This window comes from Diplotaxodon limnothrissa, linkage group LG4, assembly GCF_057381915.1.
Source record: "Diplotaxodon limnothrissa isolate DT_005_m linkage group LG4, D_limnothrissa_male_GT1.1, whole genome shotgun sequence".
NCBI lineage: Eukaryota > Metazoa > Chordata > Actinopteri > Cichliformes > Cichlidae > Diplotaxodon > Diplotaxodon limnothrissa.
Genome location: NC_140599.1, coordinates 22216986 through 22238205, shown reverse-complemented (window position 1 = coordinate 22238205; position 21220 = coordinate 22216986). Strand labels below are relative to the sequence as shown.

Below are 21220 nucleotides of genomic sequence, written 5' to 3'. Positions count from 1 at the left end.
TGTTACACGTCTTTGAAAGTTAAACAATGTTCCCTCTTTCACTTTTATACTGCTAAAATTTGCCTCAGCCCTTACCAAACACTCCAGTCATCTCAGTGCTTTGACAAACATTCTGCGGTCTTAAGGTTTGAAGAAATGTACAAACACAGTTGTTTATGGACACTAGTGATAATTCAAACACTTTCTATCTTAATATAGAGAGAAATTTCTACTCCACTCATCTGAATGACTCCCCTGTCTAGTTTGGTGGTGTCAGAAGCAAGCAACAGGTTCACAAGGATAGTTTCAACACAATGAGGTTTCCCACAAAACCAGCAGATACTGAAGGGATGAAGAACCCTAGATTCATTTTCATTGACAGTCTACATCCTCTGGATCTCAAATAGTCGGACGTCAGTGTCATACCAGATCGGAGGATCAACATTGCTGAAACAGAAAAAAAGAAAATAATGGATTCGTTTTAATTTGCTTTTGAGGATATCAGTGTCCATAATTCTCGTCTAAAATTTCTAACTCACCGCAAATAAACGACGCCCCACATGTAGGTGCGAAACCACATGGCAGTGCCTGCATTGGCCTGATATTTCCTAATGAGGATGGGGTGAGGAACCGGCAGCAGGCCCACTAATGTGCCATGCTGTAGAAACTTTAGGATCTCTGATTCATCTGTTAGACCTCTGCAATGAAAGACACAGTAGACGTTTACAGCATTTTTAGTAATATATCAAAACAGTTAGAATATGCTTTTTGCAGTCCGATCAAAGCTAAGTGACGTGTTTGCATACTTGTCGATGCAGATTTTCTCCACCTGAGGCACCAGCACCTGTAGAAGTCTCATGATGGTCTGCAGGGGTAGCTTACATTTCCAAGAGAGGACCTGGGATAAAAGCGAGCAAATCTAAATTGACTTCTCATTCCTCTAAATATCCAACATCTAACAAAAACTGAATGAGAGGCTGAAAGCAAACCCAGTCTGGTGTGGGAGCCCAAAAGGACGTTGACGATGCACTTGACAAACGTCTTCTCTCCATTTCTGCTTCAGTGTAGAAAACATCCTAATAGTGTGAATAAATGCATTTAGAAATATCCTCTTTCCACTGGAGCAAACCAATACACCCCATAAAAAGGCACTTACTTCATTGTCCCTGCCTGAGTTAGACTCCGTGTCGCTGGTCCCAGTGACTGCACTTTGGTCTGGGTGGACAGCGTTTGGGGAGTCTGTCTTTGGAACTGACACCATGGTGCCATCCTCTGATACTTGGGACTTCTCTGTCAGTTTATCAATGCCTACAGGAAACCAGCATCATAAATCACAGGACATTAGTGAATACGTTACAGATGTGTCTGGCGACATTACTTTACTTTTATAGTCTTACCAAAAAATTAAATGCAACACCAACTAATTTTGTGTTGTAACTAAAAAATGCATAGAGACTAAATTAAAGACATATGAATTCAATCTGCTAGTTCTAAGGCAGTCATTTTCATGTGCATGATGTGCATATGTACATGAAATACATGACACTTTATTAGTTATAGATGTTCAGCAGCTTGCATCTAATGAGCTAATAACATGGCAGCAACTCAATGTATCTAGGCATGTAGACATGGTCAAAGCAGCCTGCTGAAATTCCAACCGAGCATCAGAATGGGGAAGAAGGGTAGTTTAAGTGACTGAACATGAAATGGTTGTTGGTACCAGATGTGTTGGTCTGAGTAAGATTTACAGAGAATGGTCTAAAAATAAGAAAATATGGAATGAGCAGCAGTTCTCTGGGTGAAATGTCTTGTTGATGTCAGAAGAGGATGGCCAGACCGCTTTCAGCTTATAGGAAGACAACAGTAATTCCACTTCTTATAATCAAGATACACAGAAGAGCATCTCTGAACACACAAAATATTGAACCTTGAAGCAGATAGGCTACAGCGACAAAAAGCACACCAGGTGCCACCCCTGTCAGCTAAGAACAGGAAACTGAAGCTACAGTTCACACGGGCTGGTGGAAAAACTCTTCCAGGTCTGCTAAGTCTCAAAGTCTCAGTCGGATAGTAGAGACAAAATTTGGTGTGAACAACATAAACGCTTGGCACATTTTGGGCCCCTTATTACCAACTGAGTATTATTTAAACCCCACAGAGGACTTGAGTATTGTTAATGACCATATCAGTCCCTTTATGACCAGTGTACCAATCTCCTAATTGTTGCTTCCAGCAGGATAACGCTCCACGTGACGAATCTCAAATTATGTCTGTTTTTTGAAGAAGATAATGAGTTGACTGTATTTGAATGGCCTCCACAGTCACCAGATCGTAGACCTATAGAGCACCTTTGCAATGTGGTGGAACAGGAGATTCTCATCATGAATTTACAGCCCATAAATGTGCAGTAACTGTGTGGTGTCATGTCAATATGGATCAAAATCTCAGAGAAATGTTTTCCTCACCGTTTTTGAATCTGTGCCATGAAAAATGAAAAGACTTCTGAAGGAAAAATGTGTCCGGTGAAGATATATGTTATGTGCGCTGTGACTACCACACAGTGAATAGATTGTTTTGAAATTACAACATTACCGTACAAACAACACGTAGAGTCATTACCTGGCATAGCAACCAGGCTGGCCTTTAGTGTACCGGGCTCCGCTGGCACTGCAGGGTGTGAGCCCTCCATGGATACAGTCTCTTGGGAGCTGGTGCGGGAAATGACGTCGGGCGACTTCTTCTTCCTTTGCAAAGCCTTCTGGATGGAACTGGGGTCAGAGGGCAGGTTAGCCAGCTGATGGAACACATTACGCTTGCGAATTATGGCATAAACCAGGTTGCAGTTTCCTGGGGAGAGAAACATGGACACTTGTGAAAATAATGTATCTCACAACAAAAGAACTAGATATCTATCTATCTATCTATCTATCTATGCCTTGAATGTCTCCAGCTTTCTCTTACCATCAAACTGGTACTGGATAATGTTGTTGAAAGCCTCGAGAAGGAAAAAAACCAGGTGATGGTTCTGAGCTGCAGAGAACAGGAACCAGGTGGTGGAAAAGGCCTCCAGCAGGTGGAGCAGTTTATTAGCTGCTACCATTGACAGGCTCTTCAAGTAAGGGGAAACTGAAGGATAAGCAGGAGTATTAAAAGGGTGTGAAATAAAAACTGTAACAACTAATTGTCATGGCGTGGTTATGTTGAAAACAAAATCTGAAATCAAATGCGTATTTACCATTTACAATGATGGTTAGTAGGCAGTCAAAGAGAGGCTGGAGACGCTGGTGGCCTGTTGTGATTATCTTGTGAAACACCTAGAAACCAAACAGAGCCACAGCTGTAAAACTTCACTGTATTTGAATTAGTTAGCTATCAAGAAAACTCCCATTTCAGCACAGCAGCAGGTGTGTCTTACCACTATAAGGAGGTCAGCATGAGTCCCTGTGAACACCGGGATGTCCATAGGCACATGGAGAGAATAGGGCTTATTCAAGCGCACGCCAAAGTTTCTCTCACCACTCAGCAACAGCAAAATGAACACACCAATGTGCATAAGTCCAACACGTGCTGCAGAAAAGACAAATCACACCAGAAATTGTTAAATGCATGCTTCTAGTAGAGGTTTGTCATGTGCAGTGAAGCAACTGAGGAGACTCACACTGGTCTGCTCTCGCGTCATTCAAGTAATAGAGTATAGGAACCAGGATATCTAACACATCGCTGCTCTTCAGGACAAAGAACAGGAACTTCTGCAGTGGGAACACAAAGTAGATTGTGACGTCAAATGAAAGCACCTTTTAATGCATCGCCTCCCCAAAGAAGCCTTTATCTTTGTTCTAACCTTATTGAAGTCGCAAAGTTTCCAGAAAAGCACCAGAAGCTCCTGGTGGAACTGGATCTTCTTGGTGGAGTTAGGCAGGTAAGTCTGGGTCAAAGGGTTGGTCAGCAGACGAGCCAGGCCTTTCAGTACAAAATCAAAGTCCTACCATTGGGAGACCACAAAGATACAGATTTTCACAATACAGTCTTTAAAGTAATGACATTGGAGGATTTTTAAGAAACACTGATATGCATACCTCCTCTCTGTGAATCCTTGACAAATAATTCACAAACAGGTTTTCTGGTCCTGTAGACTGAGCCGAACAAATTCAGAAAGATTTGAATAACATTAATTAAATGCAATAAAGCCATCAAGTGTCTTCGTCACAGTCTTGAAGTTACCTCTTGTTCCTCTATGCTGGATGGAGAGGCAGGGGGGTGGGGAATCCCTCCATCATGCTCCAGTGTCACAATGAGGATCTGTACCGCCTGCTCCACCAGCTGCTCCCGGTAGTCAGAGAAGAGCAGGTGGTTGTACGGGATGCCATAACCCACCGGGTCATAAGCGCACACCACATTCAGGAGAGACGTGAATAGAGGCAGAGCATGTCTAGGGACAAACAAAGATGGTGACAATGTCACTAAATGTCATGCAATCCATCTTTCATTTTTTGCAATTTTATTTACATCTAAGAGATAACTGAACCATGACACATCACCATGGTGATATAGCAAGGTTTATGTCACGAACACTGGGGGGTTTTTGTGACTGAGTTTGAGTGTTGTATTATTTTACTTTCAGCACTTATTCTTGGTTGGTTTCTTTGTGTTTATACTCTCAGGCTTTTTTGGTTTCTGAACAAGTATTTGATTTCTTCTCATGGTAGTTTGTTAATATTTAGTTCCTTAAGTCTTCGGTTTCTTTTACCCCCTCTGTGTTCTTTGTATCCTGCTGTCAGCTCTTAGCCTCTGTGGTAGGTGTTTTTCTGTCTTGTTATTTCCTGCTTTATTCTGTCATTTGTCTCCTAGTGTCATGTTTTAATTTTACTTATTATTCTGATTTAGTTCAGCTGTGTGTCCCAGGTTCCTCCTCACTGCACCAATAACCCCTCTGTGTATTTATAATCACTATCTTCCTTTGTCCTTTGCCAGGCCGTCTGTGTTCTCAGCCTGTTCAGTCCGATCTGTTTGTTATGGTTCCTTGGTTTCAGTGGTCGATTTTCTGCTTTTTATTTGTATTGACTTATACTCCACTAGAAGAAAAGTCATTATTATTTAGCAAGATTGGCCTCTATAGTCTGCATTTGGCTCCTTTTGCGTACATCACTACATTTGTGTGTGTGTGTGTGTGTGTGTGTGTGTGTGTGTGTGTGTGTGTGTGTGTGTGTGTGTGTGTGTGTGTGTGTGTCATGGTAAATAGTCAAAACCTTCTGTCAGTTCTAAGGTTTACATATCAGGAAATTATTAAAACATTTTCTAGTCCTTACTGTGTCACCCTAAGATGAACAACAGCATGACATATTACACTTTATCTTTATTTATTTAAAAACTGATATGAAATTGAAGAAAATGCACCATTCAGTAGCTTGAAGAACTGCCTTTATCAGCAATAACTAGAACTACTTGTTTTCTCTATGACTTTATCAGTCTTTTCCATCATTATGGACTCTTCTTTACATGCATAACCCAGTTTCAGCCAAACTTTAGATATCAGACAGAAGGCCCCACATTTGACTCTTTGGTATACATTTGGTATACAGAAAAGTTCAGGGTCAGCTCAGTGACTGCAAAGTGCCCAAGAAAACAAGCATAAATCATCACCTTTTATAATTGGTATGAGGTGTTTGTGCTGATATGCCTTGTTTGGTTCTCTCTAAATGTGGTGCTTTGCATGATGACCAAACATTTCTGCTTTGGTCTTGTTTGCATAAAAGACACTGGTGTTTTCAGATGCAACTTTTCACATCTAAGCCATTCTTTTTAGAGAGAAGATGCTTGTGTTTTTCTTATCGCTTTGAAAAAACATTAACTTTTTTCTTTTTGAGTCTGACATGCAGCTTGGGTTTTTTGCACTTTCTGTGAGCACTGTGCTGTCTGACCTTTGGGTAAATTTGCTGGGATGCCCACTCCTGAAGATACTGGTAGCTGTCTTGCAATATTTTCCACTTGTGAATAATGTCTCTCGCTGAAAAACAATTGAAAGTGCCTTATAAACCTCCCACTGCCAAAATATCTGTTTTTTTAGAAGTTGTCGCACTTGCTGATGATCAGTTAATGACGTATATTTGGTTAGCAGCACCTGGCTGCTCTTAATTCCCATGGAACCAGTAAGGATGTACTTGGTTTTGTCACACACCGCTTCTGTAGTCTGGTTTAAGTTGTGTTAAGTGATAAATGACATGCTGTCATATGCCATAGTTCATCTGAGGTTGTATTTACCTCATTTTGAGATGTGCTAAGGGCCATTTTTTTTTTATCGTGTCCTGTGAGTAAAACTTTAGAATTGGATTTTAAAATTTGTGTACTTCTCCTTCTTTCTTTTTTTTTTTTTTAAATCATTGCTGTATGTGTGCATGTGCTTTTATTTTCCATTACCTGTTTTCTGTTGAGCAGAAAAATGTCACCCAAGGATTGAGGATAGTGTTGTCTGATGAAGGAGGGAGGTACATGGCCTCGGAGAAGCAGGTCAGTAATAATCTCAACAGTTCTGTCCTGAAGGATGGAGATTGAAAAGACAGAAAAGACAAAAAAGAAAAAAGAAAAGTAAATCACACACACAAAAATAAGATTACATTTTAGCTTTTACCACACATGAGATTTTACACACTTGAGGCCAACTCACCTATTCAGATCATGGATGTAGTTTAGAGGGGGCGACTGTGCAAATCCCACCCCTGCCTCCCAAATGTATTCACAGCTGTCTATAGACTGCATGCTCTCTACTGAGTCCTGGATAAAGTCACACACACAGACGTACACACACACAAAAAAAATCCAGTCAAATAGCTTTATAGCTACATTTCCTGGTCTTAGATTTGCAAAGTAATTTATTCAGTGACTTAGACTCAATTGTAGATAATGGGAAGATTGACATTGTCAAACATTGTTAACTCCTGGTAAGAAATAGTTTATGAAACCTGATTTCTGGTATATGAATTCTAATATTCTGCCATTGCCATCCAGATTGTGGGTAGGTATAATTTGCTGTTGCTGTCACTTTTTATATAAAAGATAATTTCACTTTAGTTGCCATAACAGACTTTTCTGACATCTACCTTAGCACTGAAATGATTACATGAACAGCAATGGGGAGTTCAAAGTTACAGACTGAGCAACATTCTTTTCATACTCATGGAGAATTCTTCCTTTGTCGCTGAGAAAGTATCAGCCACCAGAACCTAGCTCGGTGCTTCGGTCAAACTTGAGTGGCAGGTTAGTTGGGAAATCTTTGATCAGGAAGAAGGAAACAGTGCTTGAAGAAATATGTCTAACGTCTGGAACAATGTTAGAGACTAAGGTCAAGGAATAAATGTTTGTGCTGCACTATTCTGTCAGCAGTAACTTCTTTTGCTGGATGGAGGTAGGATGACAAATTAATGACACTGGACTGTACCGTGTCAGAAGGACAGCTGTTACTCACAGGGCCCCTCTTGTGACTATGCACAGTGAAGTCAGGGCAGAAGAGGAGGTCAGCGATAGCCAGGAGCAGCGACTCGGCCAGTGGTCGAGCTCCTTCATCATCATCCAGCTCGTCTGTCTGAAAAAATGTGGAAAAAGTGGAATCCTTCAAAAATATTTACATTTTTTTAAAGAAAAGGAAGAGAATACACCTTTTTATATCTGGAATGAGGGAATTTAGGTTCACTGGAATAAAGCATTCCCACTTGGGAAAGCACAGGGCTTATAACCACTGTTCCCTATAAGCTGAGTGCATGAGCAATCGCGCACTGCTGACACAGTCTCCGCGCACAGAAAATCAGCGAAATAAAATAAATACATGTATTTACTTTAATTCCAATTCAGGCTGGATTTTTTTTCTTTTTGTGTGTGTGATTTTCTGTGTGGGGAGACCGTGTCAGCAGTATGCGATTGCTCACGCGCTCAGCTTAGAGGGAACATTGCAACTAATTTATTAGGTGAATCCATCTTTATATAAGTAAAATAAGAAAGCTTCCGAGAAGCTTGTTGACACTCTGTCATATTTTTTTAGAAACAAACAAAAGCAGTATTTAGTGTTACAAGTGATTTAAAAACCCGCTGAATGTGATGAGTATATTTATGAATATTTTTATCTAGCTATCTATTTTCTTAACTCCTGATCCAGCCTTGTGAGCACTGTGATAGACTGGTGACCTCTCCAGTGTGTGCCTCGATTTTCTTCCATACAACCATGGATACACAATGTTAATCTGTGACAAACTGATCTTCCTTTTCCCATGCCAACTCACCCCAGCCCGCCCAGCACCAGGCACTGTGGACCAGAAAAATCCTCTCCAGTCCTGGTCCTCAAAGATGTAGGGAAGGATGCGGGTCAGGATGCGACAGCAATTCAGGACTACCTGCTTTTCTTTCTCAGAGGGACAACCAGACTCTGCTCCCTGGACAAGCTTCTCCACGGCCTGAAGAATCCAGAAACATTGTAAGTGGGTGATTATATTTAGTATGGAACATAATATCTAGTATCTACATCTTCTGTACTGATATATGGAACTGATCATTTAATTCAGTTTGATATTGTGTTTTAATTCAATTTAAAAACAGTGAATATGCTTCAGCTACACTGGTGCTAGAACTTGTTTAGTTAATGAAGCATGACCCACACAGCACACCTCACCACACATCAAGGATCTATAGTGTTTTATAACATTTTTTTGAAATAATATAATTATTTTAACACTGAATTCTTTCCAAACCAGAATGTCACCATGAGGAAAACAGCTATCCATCCATAATCATAGATTTTAATCTATGATTATAATAATTTCCAATCAACTTTTAGTTTGAGGACATAAAGATATTATAGCAGTTATCAAGAGTCATGCTCATTTGTTTGTTAGGAAACATGGCACCATGTTAAGCACCAGCAGTCTTACCAACAAACAGACAAGCATACTTAATCTCTGTATCTGCAATTTTTGGACCAAAAACAAAAATTTACTTGGTGATTTATTATCTAAATTTAATCAAATACACGCTGCAGATAAGCAAGCTAAAAATAAGCAAGAACCCCTTTGAACCTGCTCAGCTTTCAAGGGCTCTCATCCCCACCTCTTCATTTAATTATGCTGTGAGCCCCACTGTGTTTGTTTCTGACAGGCAGCTTCAAAACGGAAGCTGGTGGCTAGAGACGGGAAGCAACGGGAAAAGGAAGGGGAGCTGACTCATTTATTCAGACATCTAAGAGCCTGTGCAGGGCTCTGCAGTCAAAATAAAGCACAGTTTCCAAACAACAGCATTCCATTATGTAACACAAAATGCGCCGAGAGTTTATTTAATGCTTACTTTATAACAAAGGGTCGCTAAATTTGAGGGGGACTCCTCTCGAACAGCTCTTATCTCTGCAGCTGGCACCAGTGCGAAAACATCCTGGACCGTGGTGGTGGTGTCTGCCCAGAACTGATCCCAGAAGGCATCGTCTGTGGCTTCCACTGGCTGGAGAAAAATATGTGCACATTTCAGTTCCCTTTGAAGCAAAGCTGAGCATTTAACCTCGGCCAGACGTCTTATTTTATTTTATTTTATTTACAACAGCCTTGATCTTGCGCTGCACAGCATTAAAATCGCATCTGAGACCTTTACCTTCATACAAAGATGTACACGCTTATCCTTTATTTATACATAATCAGAGCTCATGGCAATGTCAACACAATTGGTTGTTCTAGCAGCAGCGCAAACAGTATCTGTGACACTGACGGCACAGTCCACCTGCCGCATCTGCAAACGTAGTCCAGACCTACGTCATCACCTTTGATTTTGCTGTACGCCATAATGTATAATCATCTGAACTGAACGCGTACAGCATTGAAAAACCAAACAAGCAAAAAACAAACAAACAAACAAAAACAAATTACGGTGACTGACAAAACAGATTCTGTGACAATTTAATCCAGTTTAATAAAAATACGACACAGGCCTGTTTGCCGCGTTACATTCAGGTGATAAATATTTATAATCTGCAAAATAATAAACAGACGTGACCCGAAAAGGCTGCATGCAACACGAGATTAGTTTATTTTTATTTATATATATTTTCTTTTGCTCCTGCGTCGCAAGCGTTATCCCTTCATCTCGTCGACGATGCTCTTCGGTGCGCCCACTGGCTCTGTCTTTTAACGATTTATTTAGTTGGATAGAATATATATATAAACTGCTCATAACCCACCTGTGTTTTGGTCGTGAGCTGGATCACTGCCTTCCTGAAGTTCAATTTAGAGTCGGTGCTGCCCATTGCGGTTATTTGCCTTTATACACAGAAGGACCGCCGCTACTGACAATCCCTGATAATCTCACCTTCGTCCTTCGCTCGAGTCATTGGCGGAGACAATTTTTCACTCTATTGGCTGACTGGGCAAGCAGGCTGCACTACAGACTGCAACTTCCGGGTTGAAAATGTGCCAGCCACTTACTTCAGAGTGGATATTTTGTTTTAAGCCTTCTATCTGCCATACAACAGAAAATACAATATAATACATGGCAACCTAATCTGCACGTCTACTCTTCAGTATAAAATATCCATAAGAAGGTATATGTGGAAATAGACTTCAGCTTACTGCTTTGTTGACTTGTTTCTATTTAATAGTCTCAGCCCTCAAGACAAACATTATGACAATAAATGTGTTTGCAAATGGCGACATCCTATGGGGAAATTAATGTGGTATAAATGGGGTTGACTTGATCAGTACATTTTCAGGGTTAATGTGCTGTTTAAAGTCAGTTCTTGTGTAGAACGTAAGTCTCTGAATGCTTTGTTACTTTCGGTTACCACAGAATCCGGGAACAAGAGCAAGAGATTTGTGCATTTGACTGACATCGAACCAAAAACTTGCTTCTAAAGCGAATGTACAAATTTCACACTATAATTGCTAGAATACTGTTACCTTTAGGCGTTCTTCCTTTCAGTCCCAAGCCACCTCATATTTTTACTTATGAAAAAGGAAAAGCATGCATTACACAAGTTAGCTTTATTTTCTGTTGCTTATTTCTGTTGCCCTTGTTATTAACCTTCACGTCTATATTGGTATATATATATGCTTTGTTCTCCCAAAAAAACAAAGCCATGTGAGTTAGGGTTCGTTTTTTCCTATTGGTCTTTAAAGGCACCATAATTGGTCTTTGCGCAGGCGCGGTGCCATGTAAACACAACAGTTGCGGTTGGTTGTGCGTGTTATCAGTTGCAAGTATCGTTGGCTAGGTTGAGTTTGAACGCTAGTAATTTTATTTCGATTTAAGAGCGCAATAGTTCCGAAAGGGAGTAAAAATTGTACTGCGTGCTGTAGTTAGCTAACATATGATAAGAGGATTCCCGTTAGCTTGCGGTGACGTTAGCATTAGCTTTGAACCTATGATAAAGCGCTTTAGGACAGGCTTGTTAACTACCTAGCTCGTCAACGCCTGATCTTTTTTTGTTGTCAATTAGCGCCACGTTGATTTTTTTGTGTGGTTTATCACTTTAACTGATGTCTTTGGCACTGTGACTGAAATGGAAAACCGTATCGCATTGTTATTGAGCGTAATTAGCTAATCAGGCAAAGTTAGCTAAACTAACAGGCCGTCGACAGACAGGAAACGAGCTCCGTTAACCAGCAAACGACAGCCAACCGGCTCCTCCTGTCTGCTCAGAAGAAAATAAAAAGAAGAATCTCATTTAGGTTGCTCAAGTGTTATCATATGTTGACTGAAAGCAGGTGAGCTTACAATATAACTCCATTTGAGTAGATTGAGTAGTGATTGAACGAGAGTTGGCTCGACGTTTCCGTGGCCTTTGTTGCAGGACCCACGTAAAATATTGAATATGCTAACAAAATAAGCATGGTTCCAGCAACCGTAACTGGTCACAGCAACTGTATTACTTTAACAACTGTAGTGCTGTAGGTCTATGGTGTCTTCGAAGTACCGTTGAGAATATACCGAGCTAGCTGGTCTTGAATATAACAATGGCAGCTTGCAGTGACTTTGCATAATAATCGTCATGTATACACTGTAGCAGGGATAAGTCATTGCTTTTAAATTCGTCTACTCTACAGTTAACTGAGGAGTTAGGTCTCATATGTTGCTTACACTTGTTTTTAATAAGTTGGTGAGGCCAAATTAATCTTTACCTATTTTGGCTTTCTACCTGAACAGGAAACGGCAGCACAGTGGTGGTGATGAGGAGAATGGCCACCTGGTGCCCCAAGCCAAAAGGCAGACCAGAGCACATCCCATCTCTCCTGAGCCAGGGCGTGATGCCTGGGACTCTGAGGTACAAGCGTTAACTGAAACTTGCATTAAGCATGTTATTCAGTTCATTTAGAAACTATAGAGGGAAGGTAACATGATACTCACAGAAACCTGAATAGAAATGCAGAATAAGCATTTCTCATTTTTTTGCATGTCATTAAGAAAATTTTGATATTACACAAAGATGACTGGTGTGAATACAAAGTGCAGTTTTTAAATGATGGTTTCATTTATTAAGGGGAAAAAGCTATCCAAACCTACCTGGCCCTATGTGAACAAGTAAACCTAATAACTACTTGTGCCATCCTTTGACCCAAGAACTGCAGTCTAGCTTTTGATAACTGGCTACGAGTCCTTCACATTACTGTAAATGAATTTTTGCCCTTTCTTTTTTACAGAATTGTTTTAATTCAGCTACACTCTCTAGGTTTTTGAGCACTTTTCGAGTTCAGGACAAACCCAAAGCATCCGAATCTGATTTGAGTCTAGAATTTGACTAGGTCAGTCCAAAGCTGTCCATTTTTTTGTTTTCTTGAGCCATTCAAAGGTGGACTTGCTTGTGTGTTTTTAGATAAGTCCGACTGCATTGACTAGTGTGTTTGAGCTTCATGGCACAAACTGATCAACAGACTTTCTCCCTTAAACGTTACCTACCATATTTGACTTTTAATGTAATGTTGGCAGCACAGTGGTTGGCACTGTTCTGTCACAGCAAGAATGTCCTGGGTTCAATTCCACTATCAGGCCGGGGTCTTTCTGTGTGGAGTCTGCATGTTCTCCCTGTGTTTGTGTGGGTTCTCTCCGGGTACTCCGGCTTCCTCCCACAGCCCAAAGACATGCAGTTAATAGGGATATGTTAATTGGAACCTCTAAATTGCCCATAGATATGAATGCGGGTGCAACTAGTGTGTGTGTGTGTGTGTGTGTGTGTGTGTATTAGCCCTGCGACGGACTGGCAACCTGTCCAGGGTGCACCCTGCCTCTTGCCCTATAACAGCTGGCATAGGCTCCAGCACCCCTGCAACCCTGAAAAAAAGATAAGCAGTAGAGAATAGATGGATATGATGTTGATGTACAAATTAAATTTTATGCTGGTACTAATGAAACTCAAACCTTATTTTCCAAAACTTTCAATTAAAGATATTAAGATTTAAGATCATTTAAAACATGCATTTTGTGTTCATTCAGGTTATCTTTGTCTAATGCTAAAATTGGTTTGACCTGAAACATGTCAGTTTTCCAAATCTGCAATAAAAGAAAACAAGTACACTTACTTGCACCCATAATGTCACTGTGCAGATGAAACTGTTGTAAAATCATGACTGCTTGTTCCTTAGTTTGAAATATCCCTCTGTTTTCCTGTATTAGTCTGTGTACATGTGGTATTTTAACTTTGTAGTATTTAATTTTATTTTTAGTCAGGAGCTTTGAATTTTACTAGATGCAGATTTAAAGTAGTATCTGTTTCACTTTGTATGATATTAAATTCCACGTTGATGTGCAGACCCTGGATTCTAACATTCTAATGGTAATGTAATATCTGCATTTCAGTCATCCAACAGTGAGAGCAGCAGCAGCATCAGCAGTCCTGAACGTGCAGCTGGGAGCTGCGTCAGTCAGTGTGCTCAGGGCCCCTGCAGTCCGCTTAGTGTGGGCAATTCTTTTGAGCCCACGAACCCAGTGTCCTACCTGCATATCAACCGCATCCTGAAGGATGCCCACTTCCAGAGCCTTCAAAACCGAGGTCACCTGAGAGACACATGATGACATAACGTCCCTCTGTCTGTCGCCAGAGGATTGAAGCCCTGAGATGAGTATGAGGATCACATGCTGAGTCACTTCACACATCTCTTCCCCACCCATCTCCACTGTGGTATGTCACAGCTCTATAGATGTGTGGATGGAGACCAGCATCTGGTCATGTGTCTGAGGATGGTTCATCATTAAAATAAATCATAATGATAATCATTTTAGCAATAATAACTGTGATCAACAACCATTCTTTTGATCCACTTATTTTCCGACCAGTCTGGTTTACGTGCTTCTCTATGAGCCTTATTGTGACTAGAAGATGATGATGAATCCATGTATTTTGTCTTAAATGTTGTGTGAAAACAAAGCAAGCTGTCAAGGTGCCACCATACACAATTTTAGGCTGGTCAGTGTGACTGCTTTAGGCTTCTAGTAGGGGAATGGGGGTTGTAAAATGCTGAATCAGATGTCTGTGTAAGTACATAGACCAGTCTCAGGGAGGATTTGCACTTGTCTTGGACTGCTCATTTGCTTTCATAATCAGACAGGGACTACTTTATGGGGGGCTGTAGAAACCATGGCTGTTAACTTGGCAAAGGACAAGATCTTTTCAACCCTTAATTATTTAAATACCTGATTTACTGTTTTGTAAATGCATCTCAATCAAACGTGTTAGAGTTGGGTCACGGAGAAGGTCACATTTTTGAAGGATTGATAACACTCCACTACAGAGAATTTCCAACAGTTTGACTGGTAAAATATTTTCAGTGCCATTGCATTCTTGTGTTCATTTTCATGTAGTTTAATTTACTTCTGATTTTGAAATTTACCATGTGTGGATCACTTGAATCACACTTTTTGTTAGTTCATGTTAATAATAACAAGATACTGAATTTAAAAAAAAATAAATAAAAAGATGGACCAGTGCTTTTGCTTACTTTTTTTTTTTTTTTTTTTCCTCAATTCAGTACCTTGTTATTTTAGTTTGAAAGCCAAGGCACTGCTAACCAGCTAGCCCCACCTTTTTTCTGCTAGCTGGGAAACTTTCAGCTGCCTTCAGTGAGTCTGTTATCCCAAGAAGGCTCTTTTCTGGCTCGGTACGAAATCAGCTGTAAGCTGAAAGGTCACTTCAGCCAGAATCTGCAGCAGACGCAGAAATTGTACATGTTTCATAATGCAAAGCTCAGCAGACGTGCAGATCAGGACAAGAACCAACATCTTTAACTGTAGTCCAATTCAATGGCGTTTAAGTCTATTTGTGGAACGTGATAAGTACTGGAGAGGCAGGGAAATGACATGAAAACCACGAGAATAGCCTCCTGGCCAACATGGGAGCTAGGGTAAGGTAGTTAATTCCAATTAGACCTAAAATAATATACCTCTGTATTGCAAGTTTTGTGAAAGTTATCTGATAAGATTGGTCGACCACTCAGCCCTTAATGCAGACTGAATCATCTATAATAAGGTGCATGTAATTATAATGTTACTGTTTTAAATAACAACTGGATGAAGCCATTTCCAAATGAATATAATAACGATCAAAAGGGACAGTGGGAATGCTCTTATTTGTCTGTATTATTATTTTTTCTTATAATAATGACAATAGAGGCTGGTTGGTATAAAATTGAGTGGACAAAGCTGACTAACAAAAACACAAGAGTACTTTGATTATTGTGAGTTGAGCTCAGACGAAGTAAAGATAATTTTAGTGTTTTGTGACCATGGAAAAGTGATCCAGTATGTTACCTTTTTATCTCGTGACCACAAAGAGAAATCCAAACAGTAATAACACCCATTAGCTCTACAGCCTTCCAGATGTCTTATTTTCTCAGTTTTTTTTGTTTTTTGTTTTTTTTTCTTTCTTTCCTTTATTGTACAGGGGATGGTGCATTTGGGGGACAGCTAGTTGTTTCTGTCCAGACAGAGTTGCGGTGCAGCCTTTTAGGTTTAAAAAATAAAAAATAGGCTTGGACTGCAATTATTACTGGAGCCACTAAAGAGCAGATAGTTTTTTCTGCCTGTGCACTACCATTCAGATATTGCTGCATGAGTGTCCCTCTGCACCAAACATCCAGGTGGGTTTCTAGCATCCTGTTGGGATTGATTTATTTAAATCATTGTCCCAGGACTAAACTCAGTTGTTGTTTTTCTTTTATTTTAATTTTTAAACTGGCATGGCAGAAATGAAAGCCTTTTGAAGATGTGGTTTATTTTTGTTCAATTTTATATTTTTTCTATATTATATATTTAGTAATGTACATGATATTAATGTGGCAATGATTCTTTTGTGAATATCCTCTCATTTCATAAATAAAATTTATTGATTTTTCAACAGTTGTCTGTCTTTTTTTTTTTTGCTTCTGGTCACCAAATGTTTTATGCTTTCCAAAGTAATGATGTCTTTTGGTTTGTTGTTAATATATCAACTCTTAATTTTCAGTGTGAGAAGGAATGTTTTCTATTGGCTATTCATGCTGTCAGGTTTGCTCATTGTGGAAAGTCTATGCATACAGGTATCCCATCTATCCACTTTTTTTTTCCTCCAGTAATGAATGGCTCCCCATGCACTGAGACCATCTTTAATGAGACATGACCTGTGTCTAAGGGAAGCACAATGAAAGGTTTCTTTAATTAGCATGCTATGTGTCCTTGTCACAGACACAGTAATAGATTACATACATTAATGCACCACATGTAACCACGGTTACCGTACTGGCTACTGTGGGCGCTCATTACTTGCCTCCTTTGATTCACCCACTCCACCTCTGCTAAATTAGAGATGACAAATGGGTTAGAAATGTTCCCGCATTGTACAGATATACCTCTTTCTGCAGGTGCATGATTTAACTAACATACAGCAACATACAGCCTTTCATCTAAGCATCATCATCTGAAGTATATCAGAATATCCTCTTGTTTTGTTGTGGACATATATACATATAGAGAGAGAGATAAATAGATTTAATTTCTTTTTCCAATATGCATGAGGGAGGAAAGAAGCCTATTAAAGATATTATACAATATTGCTTCCAAAAATGATTCTTTAAGTTGATGAAGTAATAAACTGTAAAAGGTACAACAGCTAAAGTTGGCCAAGGGCTGTCTTTATTTTAACCAAGTATGTAATTATGTATTTATTTATGAATTAATCTAACTTTTCTGATCTTATTTAACATTAAGTGTCATTGAAATTTTGCAAAAGCCCAAAGGCTGCTCCTGCACCAACCTGCCATTAAAACAACCCCAGTAGGGTTGAGTGTGCATCCCAGTCTGTGCTGTGGAAGCGGCAGATGTTCTAAGCACAGATGTTCTCAAACAGAGCAGCAGAGGGCAGCACACTCTGTTAGCTAGACAACGGTGTTCATTGCAGTCTGAAACTCATAAACAGTAAACAACTCCACAGCAGGATCAAGACATGTGAGCTACATAGAAGATATTTATCTTTAATCAGTTGTTACATAGAAACACACACACACAGAGTCCTTTCCTTTCAGCACACAGATATGAAGGTGGGCGATGATGAATGGCTCCCATCAGTTGAGTGGAGAAGCAGGAGAGAGTTAAATGCGCTGTCCTTGTTCTGCGGTCTATGTATGCGCATACATTGTTTTATTTTTACCATGGCCAGCTAAAAATCTGGGTTAGTCTATGGCTCCTTTTCTGTGTGTCCTCTCGGCTGATTCCCATCTCGCTTTAAAGGTGAATGCACGGTGAACACCAGTTACACACAACAGTGCAGGCAAACAGAGAAACCTGTGCATGTTTTACATTCATCAGTGTCTGGTTCACCTTCAGTTTCAAGATTTGCAGATACCAAAGCTCCTGGAATAATCTAACCAACATTGTTCTAAATAATGTTCACAGGGCAGTCCCTCAAGTAATGGACATTCAGGTGTATATATAGTTATACGTATAAGTGTAAGGACTAAAAGAACATGAGAAAAGACAGAAAAAGTCTGTGTTAAGCTGCTCTGGTCACCTTTGACTCTGTTTGCCAGACTCTGGCTGAAATGTATTTGGGCAGCTGTTGCCTGGCATGAAATGGTGATTGGGTTGGCATCAAGTATGGTGTTTTCCTTCTCCAGCCAACACAAACATCTGCTTTGCCTCCCATCACCATTTCGCCCGATATCAAACAACAAAGCTCGCCTGCTCTGCTGCCCACGGCCATCCTAAGGATTAATGACCCACCGAGCACATTAGCAGTGCCCTATTGCCCCTGCCTGGCTGGGGATGGGAACAAGGAAAGCCAGGGCAGGCAAACAAGGAGAGGGAAGGATTAGTGGTCCGGATGATAAAGTACTGTACAGGTCAGGAATCAAGATGAATAAATTTTCAGGTGATTGTGAAATGTTGAGTATTTTCTCTTTATACACTTGGCCTTGATCAATAATTTTACTGCCAGAATAAAAATATTGCAATATCTGAAAAAAACAACACATAGCAGTGAAAGTCATCTGAGGATAGAGGTCGTTAAAATACGGAATGTATGGCTACTAAAGCACAGCACTCAGGCTAAAACGACTTGCTCTTAAGTAAAAACAAAAACTAAGGATCTTCTTCCTTCTCCTTTATGAGCTGACCTGCACTGCTCCTGTGAGTGCTCACTTTCCTAAATGCTGATGTCCGGGTGTGGACGGGAGGGCTGGATTACCTCAGTGACTGTAGCCTAAACATGCAGCTCCAATGCAGCTGAGACACAGTCGTCATTTTCCTGAGCGAAAGAAAGCACAGTGCGGCCTCTATCTATAGAGCTGTTTTAAAGCTTTGACCGGACTGACCAGACAAGGAAGATAACCAGCTCTGCATGCTTGGGCCGCTGTCTCCAGTCCACTTTATGGCCTCCCTATTCAATTTCACACAATACATTCCACGGGCAATGTACAGTTTAAGCTTTTCATCGCACAGCCGAGTCTGGGCCCCAATCGGACGCTATAAACGTTCATCCCAGAGTTCTGTGTGTCACATGCATGCTGCAGCTGTTCCTCCTTTTATGGATGCTTAGGAGAATATTCACCCACGCTGTCTTGTATTTGTAAAATGTGATGTTTACGTGGTTCCATTTTGCTCTGTTGAACTGTCAAAACTTGCGGGCTTTCAACCCAGAGAGCTCTGCAGAGAATAAGTGCAATAGTTTAGAGAGTGTCATGCTAAGTGGGACTGTTTAGGGTTGGCTGGGTAGAACATGCACTCAGCACACCACCATATAGACTGCTGTTTTCTAAATGGACCCTATTAACTGAATGGAAATGGGCTGCACTCAGGCCTGCGTTGTTAGTTCAGAGAGGACAAGCTACGCGGCTCACACAGCCTGGTGTCGTCTCAACACGGCTGACCTGCCACACTGGCATGTTTCATCACCAGAGGACCGATATGGCGCCGCTCGCAGCCACCAAAGGGCAATTTGTTGCATTTGGACTATAACTGTCAGGAAGAGATATACCCTCACTTAAATAGCCGCCCATAATCTGCCCCTCTCCCTGTATTATCCTAATTGAACCCATGGGCGGCCAACACCATCAATAGCTGAGCTCATCTGCAAATTAATAAAACATGGGCCTTCACCAACTCTATGGCTGTGATAGAGCTTGGAGCTACTTAGACACACTAAAGGAGAGAGTGTTTGTGATTTTTATTTGGAGAAGAAAAGGAAGTACAATAAAATGTTCTCATTTTGTTTTCCAGCGGTGATGAGCACAACTTCTTATGGCTCCCATGGTCAAACATGCATTTCCTAATGAGATCCTTTATCTTCTTCTCCTTCCAATAATGGAAATGCCTATGAAAACCATTATACACCACTTACCTAAACATCATCGTGGTAGTTACCCTGTCATATAGTGTTGCTAGATCACTGGTTGCAGGTTCCAGCTGATTCAACAGGTGATACGATGTTCTGTGTTTTTTCCTCACTGCTGATGTGAGAACACATATGCCTCAGTCAGGACTGAGACATGCTGGCACCATCAACAAGTGCCACATCAGCACAAGTACGGGGCGGCGGGGCTTTTGACTAGTGTTTATTTTGACTGTCTGGACCGAAGCCCAGCGTGATGTGGGAGACTACGAGAGAGGTGGTCATCATAATAAGACCTGCTTCTTAATAACAACAAATCCTCGAGGACACTAAGAAAACAGCCCGACGTTATTAAAGACATCTATCACATCTCATGGGCCGTTAATCACTCAGTCACCATCTCTCCCTCCACCTCCTTTCGCCACTGATGATCACTCTTCTACCGAGTGTGCAACCAAGCCCACAGTGACCAAACTTTCCTCTTCTTGCTCTTTTTTCAATCCCATGCAGCTTTCTTCTATGTAGCACAAGGACCTTTGTTTTCACACACACACAAAACCCACAGCAAAGACTTTCAAAGACTTTGACCTCCCACTGGTCCCCGAAAAGGAAGGCCAGGTCCAAAGTGGCATCACTCTCTGAGGGAAAACAGTGCTCCTCCAATATCAACACAGCGTACCTGGCCTTGAGTGCACCTCAAAGCTTTTGGTCTATTCATGGGTTTATTTTACAGAAGAGTTAGTGTGCACTAAAAAAAAGAAGAAGAAAAAAGAAAAAGCCTCTTGGACATAAAGAAAGGAATGCTGTAAAAGCTGCAAGGCCATGACAACTTGATGAGCCATCAAGACCGACGCTGAGCAACCACAAACATGGATAAAAAAGGCTGACATCACAGGGCTTGCTTATATGGAGTCATGGATATATGGACAAAACAGAAAAACAAACTGACTCCCCAAAGAAAACAGAGCGAGTAATCCTTGGACAGAGCATTGTTTGGGCACACTCATGATTGTTGAAACACCTCAATGTTATTGTGAATGATGGGGCATGATTGTCTGTGCTGGACTGGTTACAAGGTGAGGGGGTGTAAAAACATGAGTAACCATTAAACAACGAAGGGTTCCCACAAAAAATATACACATATATGAGAATGTTTAAAGCTTTTAATTACATGCATAAGAATGAAGAAAAGTATTTCAGAGTATAAGAATCATGTTATAACCTTTGAGTTAACTGAATCATACTAAAAAAGGATGGGTAGAGTTAGAATATAGTAAAGTGCATTTTTTTCTCAACTCTCTGACTTCACTTGCGCTATTCTTGGCGATTTCTGCAATGTTTGACTTTATTCCAGTGAAATTTAAGGGAAAATATAGTGCCTTTAAAAGAGTCTCTAAACCAGCGGTCCCCAACCCCTGGGCCTCGGTCCGGTAC

General features: G+C 40.6%; 2 protein-coding genes across 5 annotated transcripts; one reads left to right on the top strand and one right to left on the bottom strand.

Moving 5' to 3' along the window:
* Positions 1–362: 362 nt before the first annotated feature.
* Positions 363–10246, bottom strand: hid1a (HID1 domain containing a). 4 transcript variants are annotated; one of them, XM_085352489.1, is made up of 20 exons: positions 10181–10246; positions 9301–9450; positions 8247–8417; positions 8053–8055; positions 7439–7555; positions 6641–6747; positions 6394–6510; positions 4201–4408; positions 4056–4112; positions 3821–3961; positions 3638–3728; positions 3395–3546; positions 3215–3293; positions 2941–3105; positions 2599–2826; positions 1136–1287; positions 969–1055; positions 786–877; positions 519–677; positions 363–426 (listed from the first exon to the last, which is right to left on the bottom strand). In XM_085352489.1, exons 1-20 carry the CDS (start codon positions 10244–10246, stop codon positions 363–365), a joined length of 2406 nt encoding a protein of 801 aa, XP_085208615.1. The 4 variants fall into 4 exon arrangements, with proteins under 4 accessions (XP_085208615.1, XP_085208616.1, XP_085208614.1 ...); XM_085352490.1 differs by lacking the exon at positions 8053–8055 and having other exon boundaries at positions 969–1036; positions 1189–1287; positions 6641–6740; positions 7429–7555; XM_085352488.1 differs by lacking the exon at positions 8053–8055 and having other exon boundaries at positions 969–1033; positions 1117–1287.
* A 916-nt stretch (positions 10247–11162) lies between these two features.
* LOC146633771 (protein VCF1) lies at positions 11163–14753 on the top strand. Its single transcript, XM_085352486.1, has 3 exons — positions 11163–11702; positions 12142–12259; positions 13789–14753. The coding sequence occupies exons 1-3, from the start codon at positions 11686–11688 to the stop codon at positions 13999–14001; spliced, it is 348 nt and encodes a 115-aa protein (XP_085208612.1). The 5' UTR covers positions 11163–11685; the 3' UTR covers positions 14002–14753.
* The last annotated feature ends 6467 nt before the right edge of the window (positions 14754–21220 follow it).